Raw genomic sequence first — 24,766 nt, forward strand, 5'->3', positions numbered from 1 at the left:
CCAAACTCATGTCCACTGAGTCGGTGATGCCATCCAACCATCTCATCCTCTGTCGTCCCCTTCTCCGGCCTTCAATCTTTCCCAGCATCACCTGTACATACTTAAGTCTTTAGTGGATAAGGCCAGTTTTCTCAGACATTCCCATAAAACCAGCATCATACTGACAAAGTTGACAACACCCAGTGGCTCAGTTTTCCCTGATGGACTCAGAACTGTCTTTTGACCGTTGGCCTGTTCTGGCCAAGGTGGGAGGAAGGATGAGAGACGTCCCCTGCCTCAGGGGGCGGTCTCAGGCACTGCTCACCAGCAGGATTTCCTGGGAGCATGTTCAGGGTGGAGCCAGAGTGTGGGTACCCTCTGCAGGGAGGGGAAGGGTGCAGCCTGGCCCTGGAGTGACCCCTCAGGGACTGGGATTTCGAACCTCCTCCCACGGGAAGCCCACCTGCCCTGCAGTTCAGCGGACCCCCAGAGCACAGGCTGCCCCGCCTCTTTATGGCTCGGCCGGCCCCCGGGAGTGTCAGGCCCTCTTCTTTGGCCTTCCTCGCTCCTCGGAGGCATCTTGGCCGCGTCCGTGTGCTATATTAAGGAGGATATTTTTGCCCCTTGTACGTGAATTCCCCAGGGGACTCTGTGGGTTCATCCTTAGGTTCCCATCCCCAGAAAAGACCTGGCGATGAGCGTATCTGGGAGGTGATCCCAGAAATCCCGGTAGGACAGTGCAGGGTGGGCAGGCAGCGGAGGCAGCCGGGGGCCTCCGGAGCTCAGCCCTGTCCTGCTGGGACTCTGGGGGCCTCAGAGTACCCCCACCCCAGGCCCTGCACAGCTCCCATCTTGCCCAACCCTAAGTGAGGACTGGTGTTTCCTGGACTGTGGTGCCCTGGACCTTCAGGCCAGCGGGGTAGGTGGCTCCCTCCGGCAGAGAGCCCTCCTGGGAATCCATGAAGGTCCCACGGGCCGGCTGCAGGGGTGCAGATGGCATAGTGTGTGCTTTCTGGACGTCACCGCTGACCCCCAGGGCCCACCTGTGAGGTGATGAAGAAACTCGGAAAAAGTCACTACAGCTGCCCAAGGCCACACCTGGAGAGGCAGAGGCGGGTCGGACCGCTCTCTCCACCCGGCCAGCTTTGTGGACACCAGCTGAGCAAATGCAGGACCACCCTCTGGTCACCCAGGGTCCAGCTGAGAGGTGACCGCTCCATGGGTTATCTGGCTTTGGTATTCAATTCATATCACATGTATAATTTATCACATGTAAAATTCTCAGGAAGCCAGAAGGCTTCCCAGGGCAGGCAGGCAGGGGGTCTTCTCCATCCCACGGGGCGATTCCCAAGCAGGAGAACTTACCTGCCAGCAATAACAGGGACTCAGGTGTGGCTGAACTGCGGGTTCCTCCTCCAGGTGGGGTGTCAGGAGAGATGGTCCAGCTCCCAAGACCCAACCTGAGGAGCTGTGGAGGGAGCAGCCGCCGGGAAGACGCCTCAGGGCCCTGGACCTGAAGGATTGAGGTGACGGAGCCACCGCTAAAAATAGCCTCACAGGTCTGGCTGACTTCATGTTGTGGAGAGGCTGGCAAAGGAGGAGACCTGGGGTCACTGAGAGCCTGTCCCCTGGCCCTGCCCCAAAGGCCACGCCCTGGCATGGAGGTTGGCAGGGTGTTAAAAAGATGAATGCCAAGTGGGCTTGTGGTACATCGTCAGTGTCAGCATCTGTGACAGTGTGATTTATTAGTAAGACACACACTTGGTTTTCGTCTGCGGTTCCTGGCACAGAGCTCCTTAAACCCTTGGAATTCCCTTTGGTGAGCAGGATGAAGGTGATTTTCATCCTGCAGATAAGGTGACTCTGGGAAGCCTTACCCAAGAGGAGGGGGTGCCGGCTGCCAGGGGGGCTGCCAGGGGAGCCACCGTGTGACCAGAGCTCAGAATCGGAGTCCCATCCGCCTGACCTTCGGGGAGGGGAGGGGCTGGAGGTGGGACCAGTCACCAGTGAGGAGCCGGTCAAGAAGCCCCAAAGGAGGGGCCCAGAGAGCCTCTGCAGGGGAGACTGCGAGAGACAGGGGCCTGGGGAGGGTGTGGGAGCTTGGGACCCCCCCCACCTGCCGCTGTGTCTCTGCCACCTGCCTGTTCCTGAGGCAGCCTTTTACTAATATAAGAAAAACCTACGATCTAGCAAGCAAAGTGTTCCTGAATTCTGTGAGCTCCTCTGGCAAAGTAACTGGACCTGCAGAGGGGGTCGTGGAGGGGTGGGCGGTGGGGGTGGGTCACTCCGCTCTGCAGCCGGTGGGTGGGTCAGGACCACACGTGCCCACCTGAGGCTGGGGGCGGGGAGAGCCTCGCAGGATCGTGCCCTTAGCCTGAGGGAGACAGTGTCAGGACCGAGCTCCACTGAGGACCCCCAGCTGGTGTCTGAAGTGGGAGTCTCTTGGGGCTAAGTCTCCCTGCCTCCAGGGAGATGGAGTCAGGACTGGCTTGAGCTGACCCAGCTGGTGTCAGAACCGCTGGGAGATCTGGGGACCCCTCCATACACACTCGAATCCACTGCAGAACCTCTGAGCGTGGAAGCGTGAACGCTCGAAGTGTGATGGAACGTGACTGTGTTAGGACTGAGCCATGACACGGATTACTCAAAGTTCTGAACTGTACTGTGTCCTGTGTAGCGAATACGCACAGATCTGCGGTGGGCAGTGTGGGCCTTTTTCCTCCTGGAGGGAAGCAACAGCTCAGCTCCATGGTCACTGAAACTCTGAGTTTCGGTTCAGCAAGATGAGAGCGTTCTGAGATGAGAGCATTCTGAGATGAGAGCGTTCTGATGCTGGTGATGTTTGCTTACATTTTTCTCATCTTGCCTTAAAATGTGGATTTGATTTCATCACCACCCTGTGTAAAATCATGTAAGAAGGTGGTCACTGCAGTTTTAGGAGAACTAATATGTTTCAGGAGGATTTGTAAGATGAATTTCTCTCTCTCCTCCAGAAAAGCGAGTCTGTTTCTGTCCCACAGACGCCGTGGGTCAGGTCGCTGGCCAGGTCTCCTCCTCCTCACAGCAGCTGGGACGCTTTGATGCTTCTCCAGCTTTAGAAGCAGGTTGAGTTTCCCCGTGGGTGTCTCCTGCCTACCTTCCCACCGCACACTCTCTGCCCTGGTTCTCTCATGAGTATTTTAATAGTATTATTTTTCTAAACTGCCTGGAACGCTTCTGTAACGTGGTGAGGATAAGCGCATTTATACATTATACAGAGAGGGGGCAGGTTCACTCTCCCCACGGGTGGGACAGGCTGCCGGCGGGTCCCCTCTGTGACGGCGGGTGTTCAGTGGTGTCTCCTCCCCCACCCCAGCCCCCTGCTACAGCCACATCTGCTTGTTAGGAAAACGCCCATCACCGGGTCCACACTCGCCCCAGTGGGGACAGCCTGAGCCCTGACTCCCCTCAGAGCTGGGCCTCGGGACTGGCAGGCTCCACGTCCCCTGGAGCTCTGTCCACTCAAAGGGGCGCCATGACCACCGTCCGGCTGCAGAGGAGGCTGGTAACTCTGCCCCCTTCAGGCATCCATGAGCCCAGATAAAATCTGGGAGTTAGGAAAGGAGGAATAAAGGCAAACAAATGTAGATAACTCAGTCTGTGCTCCTTCCTGTGAGATAATAGAGACTGCACACAGGACTCTGCCCCCGAGGTCCTGGCACACAGCCCCCGAGCCCCTGCCATGCCCAAAGTGAAAGGAACACTAGGAGCATCTGTTTATTGGGGCAACTCTGGGGGCTCCTGGTGGGCTGCTCACCAGAAAGACCCAGCCAGGACCAGGAGCTCCAACTCTCAGTTCTGCCCCAACCCCATCCTCCAGAGAGGGGAGACAGTCAGGGCTGGAGAGGCAGGTCACAGCCACTTTGGACAGGGTGGGTCCCCTCTACGGCGCGTCTCCACAACAGGCCCCAGGCAGGGGACAGAGCCCAAGAGCCAGGGCACGCGGACAGGCAGGGACATGGGTACTGGCCAGGACGTTTATTCGCATGGGGTCACTTCCTGATCGAGGTCACATGGATTGGGCAAGGTGGGGGTCCCGGATGGGGACAGGGGTGCAGGCCAGAGGCTTCCACTGCATTCAGGGTCGAGCCACAGCTGGGGACGGTCCTGAGACCCTCCTCAGTACTCAAAGGTAACTGTCTTGACCCGCAGGTACTCGTTCAGGGCCGCTTCTCCTGCAAGAAACCCCACGCCAGGGGCAACGTCACGGTCCCAGCAGCTGCTCTGGTGGGCGGCGCTGGCGTGCCCGGTGCTGTGGTCATCTCAGGACCCCCGCTCCCCATGTTACCTCCCAGACCCCCGTCTTCCCATGGATCCTAGGGGCCCTGCTGCTCTCCCGCACGTTGCTGCCCACTCCCCCCAAGCTGGGCACCGGAGCCGATCCCCCACAGGATCCAGCCCCCAGTCACCGGCTTCCACAGTGGCAGGGTGGGGGGTGGGAGCCACCCCAAGCCACTAGCGGCCAGGGAAAGGGGGGCGCCGGGCAGAGGTCTGCTTCCTTGGGAAGGCTGGGCCCAGTGCCACCCTCTCTGCCTTGGCACGCACATCATCCTCTCGGGTTTGCTCGGCCCCCACAGGCTCCCGCTCTGAGGATGAAGCCTGAGCCTGATATGGGCTCCCAGGCCCCCTTGATCTTGCCCTTGCCTGCCCCCCGGCCCACGCGCGCACTCAGCCTCTCTCTGCAGGGCCAACAGCAGATCCTCCAGCCGCTCAGGTCTTGGCCCAGGGACACCTCCTCTGGGAGGCTGACCCAGCCCCCAGCTCAAGCCACTGTCCAGCTTCCTGTTCAGACCACTGTCTGGACAGCTTCTAGCAGGATATGACTCCCTGCCTTGGTCACTGGCCTGTCGGCTCCCAGGAAGAAGTAAGTGGCCATATTGTCAGCTCTACCCTGGTCCTTGGGCTGAGCGGCCTCTAACGGGTGTTTGTTGAATGAATAAATGAAAGCAAGCATGACTGGCTTACCCAGGTCTTTGCCAAACCCTGACTGCTTGAACCCTCCGAAGGGAGCGGCCACGTCTGTCTTGTTGTATGTGTTGATGAACACGGTGCCAGCCTCCAGCTTGTCGCTGATGTACAGGGCCTTGTTGATGTCCCTGGTGAAGACGCCAGAGGCCAGGCCGAACTCCGTGGCGTTGGCCCGAGTCAGCACCCCGTCCACATCACTGCAGGGAAAGCCAGGAGGGCCTCTGTGAGGAGGGCATGGCCCAGCCCTGGACGGAGGGCACCAAGAGGCCTGCACCCCCGCCCCAGGCGGAGCCCGACAGAGCACAGGGCCAAGAACGGCCAGTCCTGCCAACCACACCGCAGGTTCACGAGCAAAATAAGTGAGGGCTGCTGTGCGGGCCCCTGAGGTTTGGCCGGCTCACGATGCAGCTGTTGGGACTCAGGGCGGAAGCCAGCGCGCTATGGAGCCGCCCAGAGAGATATGGAGGACACCCCCAGAGGGCCTGAGGCCCTGCAGCCATCCCAGCCAGGGCCTCCTCCTCTGCCAAGAGGACTCTGCAGCGTCTGGCTGCGTCCACAGCCCCACTGGTCCGAGCTCCCTCCCCGCAGCTTGCGTGAAAACCCCAGTGAACAGGACGGGCTCTGAAGAGGCCTAAGTGGGACCCCTACCCGTTGGCAAACCGAGAGATGATCATGATGGGCCCAAAGGACTCCTCCCGGGCTATGAACATGTGGTCCTGCACGTCTGTGAAGACCGTTGGCTCGAAGAAGAAGCCTGGGGGGAGACGAGGGATTCGAGACCCTCCAGCATCTCCCCTGCTCCTGCACACCGGCCACAAGCCTCACGGCCTTTCAACCACACACCCCATGATGGAGCTGCTCCACCCACCACCAGGGGCCAGTGCTCTCAGCCGGACACACCTCCTCCCATCCCGACTACCGCCCCACAGGCCCTGGCCACTCCACGGAAACACTTCTGGCATCAGAAAGGCTTTCTCTAACTATTTCACCTCTGGACACAGAGTCATGGGCCCTGAGACCCGCTGGACTGAGATTGAATTTGACCCAATTTAGGGAAAATCAAGAGATTTGAAGTTTTTTCTCTACTGTTTAGAAGAACAACAACAAAAAGATAAATTTAATAGTGTTGTTAGTTGCTTAGTCGTGTCTGACTGCAACCCTATAGACTGTAGCTCACTAGACTCCTCTGTCCCTGGGATTCTCCAGGCCAGAATTCTGCAGTGGGTTGCCATGCCCTTCCTCCAGGGGATCTTCCTGATCCAGGGATCAAATCCATCTTTACCCTCTGAGCCACCAGGGAAGCCCCTATTAATTTAATAAAATATTCTATATTTATATATATTTACAAATTATAACAGCAATTGTAATTTTTAAAACATGTATTATGTATGGACACTTGTTGACTCATAGGGTGTGGGTGTGGCCTGTATTCACTTGTCTGGAAAGGAAATGTGTCCCCAGCTGTTGAAGCCCCACAGGCCAGTCTCTGTGCCCTGCTACCCCTCCCGCTCCCACCCCTCTCTGCCCTGCCACGGAGAGCTGCATGTTGGGGTCTGACCTCCAGCTGGGAGGAGGCTGTGTGCAGGCCCTACACCTGACCTAGCAGGTGTCCCAATAGCCAAGCTCCCCCACCCCTGAGGTCCTAGGTGGGGGAGTGGAAGTCCGGGAGCCCGACTGCAGGGGCCTGCCCAGACACTGCCCTAGAGGCCGTGCCGCCCGCTGCCAGCCCGAAGGGCTCTGACCTGGCCGCGGAACCTGCTTCCCGCCGCACACCAGCGTGGCCCCCTCCGCCATGCCGCGCTGGCAGTACTCCTGCAGCTTCCGCAGGTGGGCCCGGTGATTCTGCGGCCCGTGGCTGGTGTCCCGGTCCAGGGGGTTGCCAATCTTCATCTTCCCCACCTCCTCTACCTGCAGACGCCCTCCTGGTCAGTGCTGCCCGGGCTCCTGACCACCAGCAGCACCTGACCCGCCTCCCCCATGCACATCTGTGGCGACCGACCACTGGGCCCCGGAAAGGCCACACGCCAGACGCTGGCCTCTGGAGCCATGCTCTAGTTCCAACCTGCCTTCTGGGTTGGAACCTCAAATGCACCCTCTGTTCAAGGGCATCTGAGCTTGGTGTGGGAGCTGGGATGGTGCAGGCGTGCAGGGAGGGGGCAGGTGTGCAAGGATGAGGGCAGGAGTCTGGCGGGCAGGTGTGCACAGAGGGGAGAGGGCAGGTGTGCAGAGAGGGGTGCAGGGGCAGGGCAGGGAGAGACAGCATGTGGGTTGGAGCCATGGGGCTGCTGCTTCTTGCTGAAATACTGAAGACCAGGGAAGACTTGTCACGGCCGCCCTGAGGGGTCCAAGACCCAAGTGGCTGGCACCAGACTGCACTGCCCGGCCCTCCCTGGCCCCCAATGCCCTGCAGCTGGCGAGCGGGCAGCGTCAGTCCTGGCAATGGGACCTACCACTCTCCGCACAAACTGGTCGTGGATGGAGTCCTCCACAAAGAGCCGGCCAGCGGCGATGCAGTTCTCGCCTTTGTTGAAGAAGACGGAGCTCATGCCCTGTGTGGAGGGGAGGACAGCACTGGGTTACAACCCCCGAGGCAGCCCCCCACCCCCCGCAGTGCTCACCATCTGCACGGCCTTGCCCAGGTCACAGTCTGCAAAGATGAGGAGGGGTGACTTCCCACCCAGCTCCAGGGAGACCTTCTTCACGTTGCTCAGGGCACAGCTGAAAGGGACAGGGGGAGGTGGGCTGGGACACGGGGTGGGGGACACGGGACACGAGACTCGGGACACGGGATAGGGGATGGGAGACATGGGACATGGGACACAGGACACGGGACATAGGACACGGGGTGGGGGACACGGGACACAGGACACAGGACATGGGGTGAGGGACACAGGACACGGGACACGGGACATGGGATGGGAGACACAGGACACAGGACACGGGACATGGGACACAGGACACGGGATGGGAGACATGGGACACGGGACATGGGATGGGAGACACAGGATACGGGACATGGGACACAGGACATGGGGTGGGAGACATGGGACACGGGACACAGGACACAGGACATGGGGTGAGGGACACAGGGCATGGGACATGGGACATGGGATAGGGGACACAGGACACGGGACACGGGACACAGGACACGGGACATGGGACACGGGATGGGAGACACAGGACACGGGACACGGGACACGGGATGGGAGACACAGGACACGGGACACGGGACACAGGACATGGGACACGGGACATGGGGTGAGGGACACAGGACACGGGACACGGGACATGGGATAGGGGACACAGGACACGGGACACGGGACACGGGATAGGGGACACAGGGTGGGGGACACAGGACATGAGAAGGGGACATGGGAAATGGGACATGGGACACGGGACGGGGATATGGGGTGGGGGACACGGGACTTGGGACATGGGACAGGGGACATGCGGTGGGGGACATGGGAAATGGGACATGGAAAATGGGACATGGGGTGGGGGACACTGGACATGGGACACGGGACATGGGACACGGGACAGGGGACATGCGGTGGGGGACACGGGACATGGGACAGGGGACATGGGACATGGGACAGGGGACATGGGGTGGGGGTCATGGGAAACAGGACAGGGGATGTGGGATGGGGACATGGGAAACAGGACATGGGAAACGGGACATGGGACAGGGGACATGGGGTGGGGGACATGGGACACGGGACAGGGGACATGCGGTGGGGGACAAGGGGAATGGGACACTGGGTGGGGGACACGGGACATGGGGTAGGAGACACGGGACATGGGGGCTGAGGGCAGCTCCAATGCGGGGTCACTCAGAAGAGCAGCTGAGGGTCTGCGCTGGAGGGTCCCCGTGAGGCCAGGCCCGCACCCCCTCCCCTCCCTCACCATCCCAGCACAGGCCTTGCTCTCGCGGCCCCCCACCAACCCTCTCTCCCTTCAGGCTGACCCCAGAAGGAGGGCATGGAGACCCCTGGCCCGCGGCCCCCGGCCCCTCCGCCCTCTCCACCACCTACCTTTTCATGATGTGCTTGCCGACCTCGGTGGACCCTGTGAACCCAATCTTCCGCACGTCCGGGTGGTCCGACAGTCTCTGGCCGACCAGTGAGCCTGTGCGGGGTGGGCGGGGGGTGGGTCAGGGCAGCCATGGAGCCAGGCCACCTGTTTCTAGCCACCCAGGGCCAGACACGCCTGTCCTCCCCAGGGGCTCAGAACCTCCACTGGGAGGTCTTCCAGCCTCTCAAATTCAGCGTATCTGAGAGTCAACTCCTCAGCTTCCCCAGTCTTGCTCCCCCTCCGTGTTCCCCATTCGGTCAACAGCCTCTCCTCGCAGTCAGCGGCTGCAGCCAACAGTCAGACTCGCCAACCCCCATCCAGGAGTCCCCTAGCCCTGGGGCTCCCCCAGGCAGCACCCCCACTGCCACCTGCATGTTGGGGCGTGTCACGCAGCAGGCCTTGTGCCCCATCCCCAGCCGTACCAGATCCCGGCAGGACATTGACCACACCCTTCGGGATGCCCGCCTTCAGGGTCAGCTCTGCAAACTTCAAGGCCGTGAGCGGGGTGACCTGAGGATGCGGGACAGGTGGTCAGGTCCAGAGGGCTGGGCAGTGGGAGCCAGGCACCAGGCCGCTCACCTCAGCGACTTCCCCCGCAGCCCCATGCCAGGCCTGGGCCCGCACCTTCCCCCACCTCCACCTGTATGTGCCAAGCCCCGGGGTGCCAGGGCCACACCCAGAGGCCGAGGGCATGCCTCTCCCTAGCCCTCAGGACCACTGGCCCTCCTCTGCCGCTGCCTGTGCCCGCTGGCCTCCGAGAGCTCCTCTGTGCGCAGCCTCACCCCGCCCGCCCTGTGTGATGCTGCTGTGGCCAACCTGCCTCCACGCCCCCCAGTCTGGGGGAAGCCTGGTGCGGGGGTCCGCGCCCCGCACCCCACTGGGCCTCAGGCTGAGTGGTGCCTGGGTGGGTGCTTGGACCCTGAGGGGCTGGGCCAGTGAACACTCCAGGGACCACTGCCTTTACCTGTCAGCAGCCCCCCAGCCTCAAGGGAGAAGTTAAGGGTCACCTCAGGGGCTGCGGCAATGCTTCCATGAGCAGATGTGTGTGCAAGTCAGTGGGGAATTCATTGTGTGTTAAAATGCCTGAGGAGTGCAGGACTCTGGTGAGCAGGTATCATTTCACTGGTTTCTGTTGTGTTAATATCCTTGAGGCCCCAACCGCCCCAAAGGAGCTGAGGGAGTGAGACACCCCGGCCCACTGCCCCAGCATCAGGCCTGCAGCTCCTAACAGATCTCTCTGAAGTCCGGATGAAGGATGGCGGCTCGTGGGGTGATCCCACCACAGGCCACGCTGCTCAGGCCCCTTCAGTGCAAGGACCCCGTCACGTGGCTCCCCCGAGAGGCACCCCATCACGGGGCTTCCCCGAGAGGCCCAGGTGGAGGACACACAGGAACTTCCCCGAGATGTTTGGGGTTTGAAGCCCCAGCTTTAACAATAGATGCCCCAGGCTCAGCGCCCAGAGCCTGGGTCCTGGGGTCCACAGGGGGGCTGAGCTGGTGTCCCCAGAAAAGCTGTGGACGCTCACCGAGTGGCTGCACACGGTCCGGCCAGCCTGATCCGGCCCCGAGACCCACACACACCAAGTCTGCCCTGAGAGCTGGGCCTCGCAGGCTGCCGTCACCTGCAGAGCCCTCTCCTCCCTGCCCATGCGGGGTGGGGGGCGTGTGGGGCTCGCAGGGGCCTGTGGCCTGCCCCTGCCCACGCCCTCCAAGCCCATGGGCCCCGGGCCGTGCCCGCACCCACCTGGGCAGGCTTGATCACCACTGTGTTGCCCGCGGCCAGGCAGGCGGCCGTCTTCCAGGACAGCATCATCAGGGGGTAGTTCCAGGGGATGATGATGCCACAGACCCTGTTGGGGAGGGAGGCTGGCCTTCGTCTGTCGGCTCCCCCGGGGTCCCCGCCCAGACCTCGCAGCCGCCTCCCTCCCCTCCAGGCTAGGCCCTGCCCAGGGCCAGCACGCAGCTGCCTGCCCAGGCCGGATGGGGCGGTGTGCCCCGTCTGCAGCAGCCCCTGCCCAGCAGGGGTGATGGCAGAGGACTCTGCGGTTTCTGCTGGGGCACCTTCTAGGGATGCAGCCTGGAAGGGGCCGCCCGAGGAGGAGGGTGACAGCAGGCGGGCACGGGTGGGGACAGGCAGGGCCGGGGAGACTGTCTGGGACCACAGGGGTGGACAGGCGGCCATGAGAGAGGGTCAGAGGTCGTGTGTGGGCAGGAGGATGAGAGATGGTCAAGTGTCACTTGGGTGGGTGTGGATGAGGGTCCTCCTGGGCATTAGGCCAGGGCCATCACCATGGGAATGAGAAGGACGAAGCCTGACACTGTGCTGAGCGGTGGGGTCCAGCGTCGGTGCCGCCCCTCGTCCCAGAGAAGCTTCTGGCTGGGCGGTGTCTCCACGGAGGGACCCCATGACCTAGGAGACCTACTGATGACACCACGTGGCCCTGTAGAACCTGGAGATGGCAACCCCTCGCTGCGGTCAGTGAGACGAGCTCATCCCCATGGGAGCCCCTCGAAGACCAGGTGATCGCTGTTTCCTCACTCTCACTGCTGTCTTCACCATTGTCTTCATCACCATCATTTTCACTATTATCTTCACCACTTCTATTTTCTTCTTCGTCACCTTCTTCACCATCGTTTTCATCACCATCTTCTCCACCATCGTCAGAGAATGTTTCCCCAAAGGAAAGCCTGGCTGAGCCCAGCAGTGGGAGGAGGGTGCTCAGAGACCAAGGGCAGACCGGTCAGTAAGTGGCCACATGGCCGGCAGAGCAGGAGTGCAGGGCAGACTGGAGCCAGCCTGGGGCTCACACACATTCCTAGGAGTGGTGGGGTGTGCTGAGGGGTTAGGAAAGCTGGTGCCCACCCCAGACACACCGGGCAGACCCAGAGGCACAGGCTTGAGAGGGAGCGGGCGAGAGCCCAGGGAGAAGGAGGGCTGGGCTGGGGGCTCCAAAGCTGAAGCCCTGCAGAGACTTGCAGCCGCCAGGGCTGGGTTGTGCCTGCAGCTCTGTCTGAGGGTGTGACCTTATCTGGAAACAAGTTGTCTGGCAGGCAGGGTTGGCAAAGGAATGAAGAGTGAAAGTGAAGTTGCTCAGTCCTGTCCAACTCCTTGCGACCCCACAGACTGTAGTCTACAAGGTTCCTCCATCCATGGAATTTTCCAGGCAAGAGTACTGGAGTGGGTTGCCATTTCCTTCTCCAGGGGATCTTCCTGACCCAGGGGTTGAACCCGGGTCTCCAGCATTGCAAGCAGACGATTTTACCATCTGAGCCACCAGGCTCAGAAACACGTGAGAAACACGTGGCCAGGGAGGGACCTCTGAGCCCCCACACGCATTTCTGGAAGTGCCTGGCCCGTGACTCACCCGATGGGCTCCCTCCGGGTCATGGTCAGGTTCCGGTTGGGTCTGGCCTGGTTGATGGGGATGGTGGAGCCCTGGAGAAGCAGCAGTGGTGTCACTGGGGGGGCTCTGGCCGTACCCCGCCCCAGGGCAGCTCCTTGCACCCGGGCCCAGGGCGGGATGGGACTGCCTGTCCTGAGGCCCCAGCAGGCATCAGACGGGATGGCTGAGGCGCTCAGAGCCCCACCTGGATCTTGTCACACCAGCCAGCGAAGTAGCGGAAGGTCTGGACGGACATGCCCACATGCGTCTTCAGGGCCAGTGTGTAGACGGCGCCCGCGTCCAGGGCCTCGATGGTGGCCAGCTCCTCCTGGTGCTGCTCCATGAGCTCTGCCAGCCTAGGGTGGTGGCGAGGGGCATGGAGGGGGCGCTGGCCTCAGGCTGGCACCGCCTGCCTGCCCTCTTGGGGGTCTGCCCCCCACTCGGTCTCTGGCCTCCATGTCCTCATCTGTGAGATGGGATGGTGTTCCCTTGGCTGGAGGGGTGTGAGGGGCGGCTGTGGGTTCCTGGGAGGTGGGACGCCCCCCCATGTGAGGGCCTTACCTTTGGGGGCAGGGTTGGGGGGCAGGTGGAGACCACCCGTCCAGAGCCGCCCTCAGCCTTGAAGGCAGCTGACCCATCCTTCCGCCCCGGCCACCAGCATGGCCCCAGCAATCCCGTCTGCTCCCAGCTCGCTGGCCCCTCCAGGGACCCCCAGGGAGGCAGCCCCCAGCTCCTGTCTGGCTGACTGGCCATGAGCAGGAGCACCCCGAGTCCTCCCCGGGCTTCACCAGGAGGGGGACGTGCCATAAGACAGTCCTCCCCTGGGAGCCATGGGCTGTGCAGTCACGAGTCCTTCCCCCCAGAAGCATCCCTGCGCCTTGGGAACGGGGATGGGGGCGGGGCTCACACCTGTACAGGAGGCGGCCCCGGTCCCGCGCGCTGATCTTCCCCCACAGGCCATTCTCAAAGGCGTCCTTCGCCGCAGCCACGGCCTTGTCCACGTCGCTGACCTGGGCCAGGGACACCTGGCAGAGAACCTGCGGGGGAGCCGAGCCCTGAAGGCCTCTGGGCCCCCAGGGGCCCTGCAGGGAAGGCTGGGCTGGGGGGGCGCAGCTGGCGGGACAGGCTGTGTTTCCATGTCCCCTGGGGCCTTTGCCGCCCCGATGCCAAACAGGGCGACAGACCCAGACTGCAGCTGCAGGCCAGGGGCGGCTCAGTGTCCTCCAACAAGAGCAGAAGCTGACCCACACGCTGAGTGGGTCCCGGTTGGGAGGCCTGTTTCTTAATACGCCCGCCCGAGCCCCTGGATCCTGTGCCCTGAGGGTGCCCACCTGCCCCGCGGCTCAGGCCTCCACCTGGATGGGCCGGGGCGGGGCGCTGAGGCTGGCGTCTCCGAGCCCACAGCCCAGGCATCCACATGGCCTCCTGCTCAGGGTCCCCAACGCTGGCCTGGAGGTGGTGACAGTCCCTGACAGGCTCGCCCGGGGGTCCTTGTCTGGGTCCACGTGGCCCGCCTGTTAATCTCTTTAAGCCCCTCGGGGCCCGGTCCTCTGCAGGTGTGCGTGTGTGGGAGTGTGTCCACCCTGGAACACGCGTGTGTGTGTGTGTGTGTGTGTGTGTGAACATGACCATGTGTGCTCTGATGCCTGACGGCCACAGTCAAGGATTCTGAGAGCCTGGGATGCTGAGGGCTTCCCGATGTCGAGGGGGTGGGGGGCTCCTGATTGCGGGGGCGAGGGGGAGGGGAGGGGGCCTCCCGACGCGAGGCGGGGTGTCAGTGGACAGGAGAGGGCCCGGAGGGGTCACAGAGGGTGGTGGGGGCGAGGGCCCCGGGCCTGCACTCACACTTCCGTCTGTCGGGTTGATGGTCTCGTAGGTCTTGCCGCCCTCGGCGTCCACAAACGCGCCCCCAATGAACAGCTGGTGGGGCATCCGGAGGGTCAGCTTGTTCACGGCTTTTTCCACCTGGGTGGCAAGGATGGCAGGCTGGAGCTACAGGGGCATCCCTGACAGGCAGGGACTGCCCCCCCGCCAGAGACATGGGTACTACTTGCCCCCGCAACCCTTCAGCACACAAGCAGAGGCCTGGGGTCTCCTCACAGATCCAGCCCTGCTGCCCGGGGCCGTCATGTGGGGCAGAGGTGACTTCTGAGACAGAGACGCAGGGCCAGCCTGCCGGCCGGAGCCACCCAAGCCCCGACCCTTGGGCTCCACACTCAGGAAGCGACAGCAGCAACAGACACGGTACGTGACACGGCCCCCAGCGCATCGCACGCACACGGGGCCACCGGGGGGCGTCTCCTCTAGTGTCCACAGCCCAAGGCCAGCCTGGCGTCCACCCTGGTCACCTGGCCTTCCTTCATCAGCCTTGCTCCAAACTCCCAGCCAGACAAACCATCACAAAGCTCATTCCTGTAGGAGCAGTAGCCTAACGAGACACCCCAAGGGTGGTTTTCACAGAGTTTCTTTACAAACAGATCTGTGTTACTTCCTCACACTGCACACACGAGCTGAATGTACAGGGTCATTTGTTTTCCTTCTTGGAAGCGAAAAGTGCGAAAGTCACTCAGTCGTGTCTGACTCTTTGTGACCCCATGGACTATACAGTCCATGGAATTCTCCAGGCCAGAATACTGGAATGGGTAGCCTTTCCCTTCTCCAGGGGAGCTTCCCAACCCAGGGATCAAACTCAGGTCTCCCGCATTGCAGGTGGATTCTTTACCAGCTGAGCCACCAGGGAAGCCCTTCTTGGGAAACCATTCCCAATTCTCCTCTCTCTCTCACTCAGTCTCTCTCTCTCCTGCGTCAACCAAAGGCCTTTAATGCAGTGACTGGTCACCCAGGTGATGGAAGAGCTGAGAAACGGTGAGTCAGGCCAGAGGCTGAGCGCAGCAGGAAACCACTGCCGTCGCTGGATCAGGACGAAGGGAGGAGGTGGTGGAACCCGAACGAGGGGTGAGGATCAGCAGGGGTGCAGGACGGGAGCTGGAGGCCACACCAGAAAACCGCCAGCAGAGAAGGGGGCAGGAGAGATGCACTGTGGACATGTCTCCTCGACACCCTGTTTCCTGCCCTGAATCTTAGACAGCAGCATCCTCTGTAGAGTCTGCCCCGCTGCCTGGCATCTTCAGGCTGCGTGGAGTTACCAAGGGGAGCTTGGTCACCAAAGGGCAGGCTCGTGGAGTCCTGGCCTTCCGGATGCCCAGGCTTCCCCAGGTGTCCCTGTGGACCCACAGATGTGGGTGCTTGTGGGGTGTGCAGAGTCACACGGCCCACGCACCCAGGCCTGTCTGCAGGGCTCCCGGGACTCACGTAGTCGATGGGGCCCTCGGTCTCCTTGTCGTCCCCTCGCAGCCTTCTCACTAACAGCTGGATGAAGTCCCCAAAGGTGGTTGCCATGTAGACATCTTCATTTTCCAGTTCCAGGCCTTCACACAGCTCCTTGACTTCCTCCACCAGCCTGGAGGACAGAAGGGGGAGAATGGGAGACTGGACAAGGCCTGGGGTCCTGCCCTTCTCTCAGCAGAGCTGGTGGCTCCGCTCAGCACCCAGAGCATGGGTTTTGGTCTAGAATCAGTCTTGAAAGCCCAGTTTGTGGATTCAGAGGCTCTGGGTTCAAGTTCCGGCTCTATCAGTACTAACTCGTGATCAGTTGCTTCAGGAGGGCTTGCGATTGCTTTAAAACTGCTGCATACAGTTTGCTCTTCTTCCCGTGATGGTGGGGCCTCAGCCCCCTGCCCTGCCCTGTGCATGCCGAGACCTTTTGGGGCAGTGGTCCTCATCTGTCTGCTTGCTGGGCTCCTGCTTGCAGAGCCGTGAGCCACCAGCTACATGTCCAGGCCCAGAGTGGCTGCTCCGGGGCTGCGACCCCATGGGGGATGGACGCACCCGCCCACCAGCTGTCCCACGCCGGGTAGGCTCAGGCCTGCACACCCGCATCCTTTCTGGATCTCTGACCTACACAGTGCCTGCTCCTCAGTTTGGGGGTGACTTCCGACCCAGAGACCCCGGGGGCTCCACCCCCGCCCCCCGCCTCACCTGACGACGTCCACGGATGCGGCCCCTGACTTGAAGAAGTCCGTGGACTCGTCCACCTCTGGCACGCTGGGGAGGATCCGCTTCCAGGCACCCTGGAGGGCAGGGTGGTGAGAATAGGCTCCCGGGCCCAGAAGGCAGCCCCTGTTGTAGCCTGGCCCCGGGTTGGCCTGTCCCCTCTGGGCTCTGCTGAACCCTGGGCTGGATGGTCCTGGGGTGACTGCCTCCCTCCCAGCACCCAGCCGCAGGCCCTCTTGCTGTTGGGGGGTGGGACCCAGCAGAGGAAGTAGGGCCAGGGGACATCCTGAAGACAGAACCACGGCATGCCTGAGGCCAGGACACACGGACTCAGGATGTGCACGGCCCGCCCCCAGCAGAACACACACCCAGTGCACGTACGCCTCCCGCCGCACCCACCCCCCCACCCCCCCCGCAGCCCTGTCTGCTCCTCACCCGCACGGCCTCTGCGGTGCCCAGCTCCTCCTCTGTCAGCTCCAGGGCACTGCTGTCCGCCCGCCCGAAGAAGTGCGCAGCTGGGATCATCTTCCCGTCCTCCAGCTGGATGTTCTTCACCAGCAGCTGTAACGGGAGGCCGTCAGTGCCCCTGAGCCGCCCCGCGGCAGGCATGCACTCGCCCCCATTCTCCCCTAGGCAGGCCTGGACGCAGGCAGGGCATGAGGAGACCAGACAGTCGGGGGGTGTGGGCAGTGGTCGGGGGGAACCCGTGTCCTCCATCCCAGCACACTCTCAGGCTTGAAAACCCATGATGGCTGTACTTGGAGAAGGAAATGGCAGCCAGCTCCAGTATTCCTGCCTGGAGAATCCCATGAACAGAGGAGCCTGACCGGCTGCAGTTCACGGGGTCACAGAGACTTGGACACGACTAAGTGACTCACAACAGCAATGGCTATATTATTCTATTAAACCGATGCCTGCATGTGAGACGGAAGTCATCCCAGAACTGCCTTGAAGGCCAATGGAGAAAACAGCTAGTCATCCAGCACCCAGCCCCCAGCTTGCAGAAACTGCGTGGAGACTGGCCCTGGTCATCAGAGGCTCCCTCTGGGTCGGGGAGTGTGTGTGCTCACGGCAGAGGACGTGCCTGCCGGGTGAGACGCTCTGTGAAGAGTGACGCCCCCCAGAACTGGAGCTGGGCTCCCTGCTCACCACCCCCTTCCCCCGACTGCTGCCTCCATGCATGCTCTGGAGCCCCAGCCCAGCCAAGCCCAGCTGGACGCTCCTGAAAGACCCTCATCCCAGGGCCATCACGGCTGCCTCTAGGCCTTGCGGTTCCCTTAGGGATGTCAGGGAAGATGCAGCCCAAATCCACGTGGCTGGTGCCTTCCTCCTGTGGCTGCACCAGGACCTACGCCTGGGCCCTGTCCTCCACTGTGGCTGGCAGCTAAGCTTGGTCATGGTCAGCAGAGAGGCCTGCCTCTCTGTGACCACTGTCCTCCTCCCGAGCTGCCTCCTTCCATAACCCGAACGTACATGCTCCCTCCTGGATCTGCTGCGGGAACCTGGCCTGAGACAGATGCCCTCGTTCAACTTCAGTGCTGCCCACGAAGGGTCACCCAGGCGCTGCAACCCGCAGGCAGCCTCGGGCCAGCAGGACGGGCACCCAGAGCGAGCTCTCACTGGTCCAAGCCAAGCTGCTTCCCACCCTGGCCTGTTCGCGCGGCTGCCACCATACGTTCAGCATCCGCAGAGTCCCCTGGAGCTCCCCTAGTGCCCCGAGACCCTGCCTGCCCTCCTGCTTTGCTGCCCCCGGTACCTTAGGGCCCAGGCCACCTGTCCACCACCTGGTGCGGTGAGTGTCACGTGCATGGATAACAATAGACAGGGGATCTGAATTTCTTTGCTTCAGTTTTCTACTTGGTCAAATGGTGAAATGCTAACACGGATCTCATACAGCTGTGGGGAGAACTCAATTGCTTTAAACAGAGTGTGGCTTTCAAGCACACATAAATATTTAGCTGCGTAAATCCTACGTGTCACCCTGAGCTGCAGTTGCTAAAGTGGGTCAGAGCAGCTTATGTGACCGGCGGAACTTTTATTCAAAGAGAAGGAAACTCTGCATGCTATGTGCACCTGGACTCTGCTGGGCTGAGACAAGGCCCGGGCACAGGGTTCTCTGGATAAGACCCCCCAACTCTGATGCACCCCAGGGTCCCCAGCTCGGACAGGGCACCTGGTCAGTAAGAGCCCGGGGCAGGCCTTCCTGGGATGGAAAAGTGGCTGACCCAGCAGGTGAGGGTCTTCCCTCCTGGATTCTGTGGTCTCCTTTCCCGGTTTTCTCCAGAATGGCTAGGGGTCTCCCTGCGGGGCCTGAGCCCACAGTACAGACCAGGAGTCACAGCAGCACCCTTACCATCCGGCCGTCGTTCCCGAAGAGGACGAGGCCCGCTTTGGTGACCACCCCCGGCCGGTGGGCGCCCGGGATGGGCAGGTCCTCTCCCTCAGGCTCCAGGCCCGCGGTGCTCAGCGTCGAGTTGAAAAACGTCAGCTTCTGTTGGGGACCGGAAACCGGAAGGTGGAGATGAGAGGGGAGCCCCCGTGGCCCACCAGGAGGGGCTGAGCCGGCGGGGGATGACGGCCTGTGACAGCCCAGGTATCAGTGCCCGGAGCACAGATGAGACCTGGGCAGGCGGGAGGCTGCAGAGGGGGCCCCTCCCACCTCCCATGGGACCGTGACCTCCAAGCCCGGGGTCAGACACCTGCAGAGAGTGTGCTCAGCCGGTACTGAGGGCGTGCCTGCCTGGGGACGCTCCACGCCCTGGCGGCGGTGCAAAGGGGGCTGGTGGTGGCAAGGCCAGAGACCCCGGGTGGTCTGGGAAGCCCGCCCATGAGCAGGGGTTCGGACGGTCAGGGGCTTCGTGGAGGACAGGGCTGTCCTCAAAAGGGCCTGGCTGAAGCCCCCGTGCCCCCAGGGCGAAGGCGAGTCAGGGTTGGACTGGGGTCTCTGAGGGCTACTCAGTTCAGTTCAGTTCAGTCACTCAGTCGTGTCCAACTCTTTGCGACCCCATGGACTGCAGCATGCCAAGCTCCCCTGTCCATCACCAACTCCTGGAGCTTGCTCAAACTCATGTCCATCGAGTCAGTGATGCCATCCAACCATCTCATCCTCTGTCGTCCCCTTCTCCTCCCACCTTCAATCTTTCTCAGCATCAGGGTCTTTTCCAGTGAGTCAGTTCTTCGCATCAGGTGGCCAAAGGATTGGAGTTTCAGCTTCAGCATCAGTCCTTCCGATGAATATTCAGGACTGATCTCCTTTAGGATGGACTGGTTGGATCTCCTTGCAGTCCAAGGGACTCTCAAGAGTCTTCTCCAACAGCACAGTTCAAAAGCATCAATTCTTCGGTGCTCAGCTTTCTTTATAGTCCAACTCTCACATCCATACACAACTACTAGAAAAGCCATAGGTTTGACTAAACAGACCTTTGTTGGCAAACTAACGTCTCTGCTTTTTAATATGCTGTCTAAACGGAGACGGGCCTTGGAAAGCGCAGAGTCACTGCCTCCTCACCGTGTAACCTGCTTCATGTCAGCAGACCGTGCATGGTCTGGGGCCTCTCGGCTCTGAACCGTCTTTTCTGTGAGTGCTCAGCACACAGGTACTAAGTACCACGTTGGTGATTCACTGTTTTCACTTCTGTTGTTTCGGAACTTTCGATCGCCAGGGGGTGAAAGTCTGACCCCAGAGCTGCTGCCTGGCCCGAAGGCCTCGTGTGTGTGGACCCCACCCCTCCAGGACCCAGGGGGCTGGGGCTGGGGTCTGCCAGTGCCTGTGACCATGTAGCTCACACCTTCCCGCAGTTTAGCAGCAGGGGGCCCAGGAGCACGGCCGTCCTGGTCGCAGGGACACACCTGCCCACAGGCCTCTGTCCAGGCACCCGGCACCTTGTCATTTCCACGGATCCAGTTATGAATGGCCTCTGCGGGCTGGTCCCAGTCGATCTGCGGGGCAGGATGTGTGTGCTTAGCGGTCCCTCCCTGCACCCCGAACCCTGGGGCCCCACCCCCGGCCTCCCCTCCTCCCCATGGACACTCCTGACACTGGGTGGAGCCCTGGGGATGGGCTGAGGAGCCCGGCTTCCCCTGAGTCCCAGAGCTGGGCTGGCCTCCACCTGGGGCCTCGGCTCTGGGTGCACGTGGACCCTTGGTCTTTGACGGGATGTGAAGTACAGCATGGTTTGTGGGAAGAGGACGCTCTGTGGTCACAAGGACCAGGGCCCGACACACAGGGCTCACCAGGTCCCTTAACCCCGGTCAGGGACCCAGCCCTGTGCCCCCCTGGGCTCCCCGACTGGGGCAGCCCCCAGGAGCCCAACGCCCCCCCACCCCCCGCCAGCCAGTCTCCCTGGGGCCCCCGCCCTCCCTAGAGAGGAACCGGGGAGAGTGCAGATGCCCGGTCTGTTGGCGCTCACCCTGGCAGTCTCCTTCCTCTGAATCCCCTCATAGGTGGCGCCCTCCTCCGGCTGAGGGAGTCTGGGGGCTTTGCCCTCGGAGATCAGCTTCACAGCCTGAACCTGGGAGGTGGGGGGTGGGGGTGTTCGAGGCGTCAGGACCCTCCCCTCGGCCCTGGGCTCACGGTCTGAACTGTGGGATTGCATAGACCCACCCAGCACCACGCCCGGCTCGGGACAGGCACCACGGGGTCTGCTTTGGGAGCAGGTGGATCCATGGCTGAAAGCGGGGCCCAGGAGGAGGCCCAGGGGGCGGCCCCCGCTGAGCTATGGAGACGCCCCCGTCTGCCCCTGTCCCGCCTCCTCCCCTGCTGGATGCGCTGCCCTTTGGGGCTGCACAACGGCTCCGAAATCAACCCCTCGGGTCTGCCCTCCGCCTCCAGCTCCTGAGCGCCTCCAAGGACTTTCCATTCATAAATTCTTGGGGAGAGAGGGTTTCTTGTCCCCTGGAATCAGGAGGTGTGGCCCTTGAGCCACCAGGGACAACTCCTCCTCCTGACCAAGGGCGGCCAATGTGAGGAGGAAGCTAATCAAACAGGCAAGTAGAGTCAGGGTGAAGGAACAGGCCCGAGCCTCTGGGTCCAACCAGGCCTGAAGAGGTCCCTGTCTGGAGTCTCCTCTCGGAGAGGAGCCCAAAATGTGCCTTTTTGGCCAAGGTTTGTTGAGTTGTTCTAACAGCTGTACGTGAGTCCCATCTAACAGAACAGTGTCGTCGTTCAGTCACTCAGCTGGGTCTGTCTCTTTGCGACCCCGTGGACTGCAGCACACCAGGTCTCCCTCTCCTTCACCATCTCCCAGAGTTTTCTCTGATTCATGTCCATTGAGTCAGTGATGCCATCCAACCATCTCATCCTCTGTCGTCCCCTTCTCCTCCTGCCCTCAATCTTTCCCAGCATCAGGGTCTTTTCCAGTGCGTCAGCTCTTGGCATCAGGTGGCCAAAGGATTGAAGCTTCAGCATCAGTCTTTCCAATGAATATTCAGGACTGATCTCCTTTAGGATGGACTGGCTGGATCTTCTTGCAGTCCAAGGGACTCTCAAGCATCTTCTCCAGCACCTCAGTTCGAGAGCATCCATTACATGTTCTAACCCAGCCTCTGTGAAGCCTTGAAATGAGAGTCCCTCCCACCTGCAGACCCCAGCCAGCTCAGGGCAGTAGCTGGCACTGGGAGCCCTGGGGTGAGTGCACGGCCCTGCCTTACCATGCCTTTGACGCCTTCGGGGAAGAGAAAGCGGTTGTACAGGGAGCTGACGGTGTCATCCGGGAGGACCTCACACTCCTTCTGAAGCAGAAGGTCCCCGGTGTCCAGACCATCATCTGCCCAGAAGATGGTAAACCCCCCTTTCTTGTCCCCATGGATGAGGGTCCTAGGGACGGAAGAGTGACACCTGAGTCCAGAAGGAAGGACCGTGGAAAAGGGGGCCTGGGGGCTTCCCCGCCTCCCCAGGGGAGGATGAAAGAAGGAAAACGGTGTTTACTGATGCAACCGCGTGCCAGGTACCATGCTATAGAAGCCCTAATGCCCTTGTAACTTAATCCTCCTTGCCGTGTAACAGCCTCGCATGCCCCTTCTACAGATAAGGAGACTGAGGCCCAGCGAAGCGAGGAGATGTGCCTCGAGGTCAGGGGGCTGCGTCCCAACTGGTCCGGCTACAAGCCTGCCCTCTCTTCCGGCTCAGATGCCTGCCTCCCTGATGGCGCCTCTGATGGCTCCACCCTGCAGACTCTCGCCCTCTCATCTAGAGCTGTCTGCTCCTGGTGTCTCTAGTCCGTCTTTTTCTCTCTCCAGGTGGGGAGGGGCGGGGTGGGCGGCGTCTGGCAGCGCTGACCCCTCGGGGGCCCTGGAGCGCAGCCGCGGACCCCTGGGCGGCCGGCCTGTCTCACCAGTTGATGGCGGAGGCGCCCCGGTGGCGCGGCAGCAGGCTCGGGTGGTAGATGATGGAGCCATGCCGGGGGGCGCTGATGACCTCCATGGGGATGAACTGGCTGCAGAAGGGCAGAACGTTCAGCTCGGCTCCCAGGGCCCCGTACTGCGCCACCACGTCGGGCAGGGCCCGCCCCTTGGCCCGCCAGCGGGGGAACTTGAACACCGGCACGCCATCCTGCTCAGCCTTCAGGCCTGTGGGACAGCAGGTGAGAGTCCACCCCCAGCCTCTGAGCCCCTGCCTGCCTGTGGGGTGGGGGGGCTCCTGCACCCCTCTCTAGGCCTGTCCCTCCCAACAGCCCTGCCGCCTAGCCAGGCTCTGCAGGGCAGCATGGAGCGATGGCCCCAGCCAGGGCCAGCCTCGGGGATGCCTTTGCCTGGACTGACCCTGCCGACCGCCAGGACCTCTGAGCGCCTCCATCTCCCAGATGCCTGCGTGGCCCCTGACCTCTTTACCTACAGGCCCCACGAGTGGGTCTCCCTGCCCCCCGGCTCTGATGCATGGTCCCCATGTCTCAGGTTTAAGGATGCAGCACCCCCCCGCCGCATCTGCCCTGCCGCGCCCCTGCCCCTGCGGGCACAATGCCCTGGGCCCTCTCCTCGGCCTGCACCTGTCAGCGCTCCCCAGCAGGTCTGGGGACAGGTGTGACAGCTCCGTCACACACGGCTGCCGCGTGGCCCTAGTGACCCCCTCGGCCTTGCCCTGTGTGCAGGGAGGCGGGTCAGCATGAGCGGACTAGACCTGGACCCTCTGCTGCCCCCGGGGCAGGGGCCACAGTCACAGGCTGCGCTGGGCCAGGTGCAGCATGGAGGCGCCCCGGCCCGCAGCGCTCCGTCGCGGGAACCCCCTCTTCCTACAGAATCGGGCCCCCCATACTGAAACATTCAGGCCTGAGGAGGACCCGGGGCTGGCCTGAAGGCCCAGCCCTCTAGCTGAGGCCCCAGCTCAGCAGTGATTCTCACACCGTGTTCCTCCTGGAGAAGGGGTGCATCCCCGGGAGCTTGTCAGAGGTGCAGACTCCCAGGCCCCGTCCCATCCTGGGGGCAGAAACTCTGGGGCTGCGGGTGGGTCAGGGGCCTCTGCTCAACAGGTGCCCCCACCAGAGACGGGGCGCAGGGCACGCTCACGTCCAAGAACCTGACCGTGGTGATTCCCGTCCGGCAGCCCCTTCAGAGCCTGGGTGAGGGGAGAGGGGAGCCGGGGTGCTCAGGCTGTGGGGTCCTGGGTGCAGGCCGGCCTTCTCCACCACCCGTCCATGTGATCCACTTTGTCCCAGAAAAGCCCGGCGGTCAGTGGGCCCTGAGCAGGACCCAGGGAGGACCATGTGTGGTCACTTCAGGCCGGGGAAGCCCACACAAGACCCGCAGGCCCTGCTGCCTCCACCGCCCACCAGGACCCACTCACCGAGGGGGTCTGCCTTCCCGTCCTTGTCGGGCACAGTGAACACGCCCACCACTTCGTGGCCCTCCTCCCGCAGGCGGCAGTAGACCTCCTGGCCAAACAGGCTCTGTCCGATCACTGCAATCTTCATGGCAGTGGGCCGGGTGGGAGGACCTGGGCAAGGGACACAGCGTCCCACAGGGCTCGCTGGCCCAAGGGGCAGCCCACCTGTTCCACCCCAACCCCTGGGCCCAGCTCTGGGCACCCAGGACGGCCAGCTACTGCGGGGAGGGGTCCGCCTGGGGGACAGAAGGAGGGGCCGCAGGGGTAAGTGGCGTGCTGTCACAGACCCTGGACCACCCCCCGACCCCCGGAGCCCCCAGCCCAGCGCTGTGTGCCGTGTCCTCCCGGGTCATCCGAGTGCATCTCTGCAACTAACCAACCCTGCGACCTCAGTCAAGTCACATCAGCTTCTGTCTCCTCATTTGCTGATGAGGAAGCGGCTCCTCAAAGGCTTCCA

The 24,766-nt window shown here is 62.1% G+C and overlaps 1 protein-coding gene across 1 annotated transcript; it reads right to left on the bottom strand.

Annotated features, from left to right (window-relative positions):
- Nucleotides 1-3,981: 3,981 nt before the first annotated feature.
- On the bottom strand, nucleotides 3,982-24,397 carry ALDH1L1 (aldehyde dehydrogenase 1 family member L1). The gene is made up of 22 exons (XM_061127606.1): nucleotides 24,271-24,397; nucleotides 22,826-23,060; nucleotides 22,143-22,308; nucleotides 20,903-21,004; nucleotides 20,343-20,432; nucleotides 18,847-18,984; nucleotides 16,929-17,054; nucleotides 16,479-16,570; nucleotides 15,753-15,900; nucleotides 14,286-14,405; nucleotides 13,350-13,477; nucleotides 12,646-12,796; nucleotides 12,423-12,493; nucleotides 10,802-10,907; nucleotides 9,480-9,567; nucleotides 9,018-9,111; nucleotides 7,605-7,704; nucleotides 7,433-7,535; nucleotides 6,729-6,890; nucleotides 5,635-5,740; nucleotides 4,984-5,183; nucleotides 3,982-4,193 (listed from the first exon to the last, which is right to left on the bottom strand). Exons 1-22 carry the CDS (start codon nucleotides 24,395-24,397, stop codon nucleotides 4,138-4,140), a joined length of 2,709 nt encoding a protein of 902 aa, XP_060983589.1. The 3' UTR covers nucleotides 3,982-4,137.
- Between the last annotated feature and the right edge of the window lie 369 nt (nucleotides 24,398-24,766).

The sequence above is a fragment of the Dama dama genome, chromosome 24, assembly GCF_033118175.1.
Source record: "Dama dama isolate Ldn47 chromosome 24, ASM3311817v1, whole genome shotgun sequence".
NCBI classification, from domain to species: domain Eukaryota; kingdom Metazoa; phylum Chordata; class Mammalia; order Artiodactyla; family Cervidae; genus Dama; species Dama dama.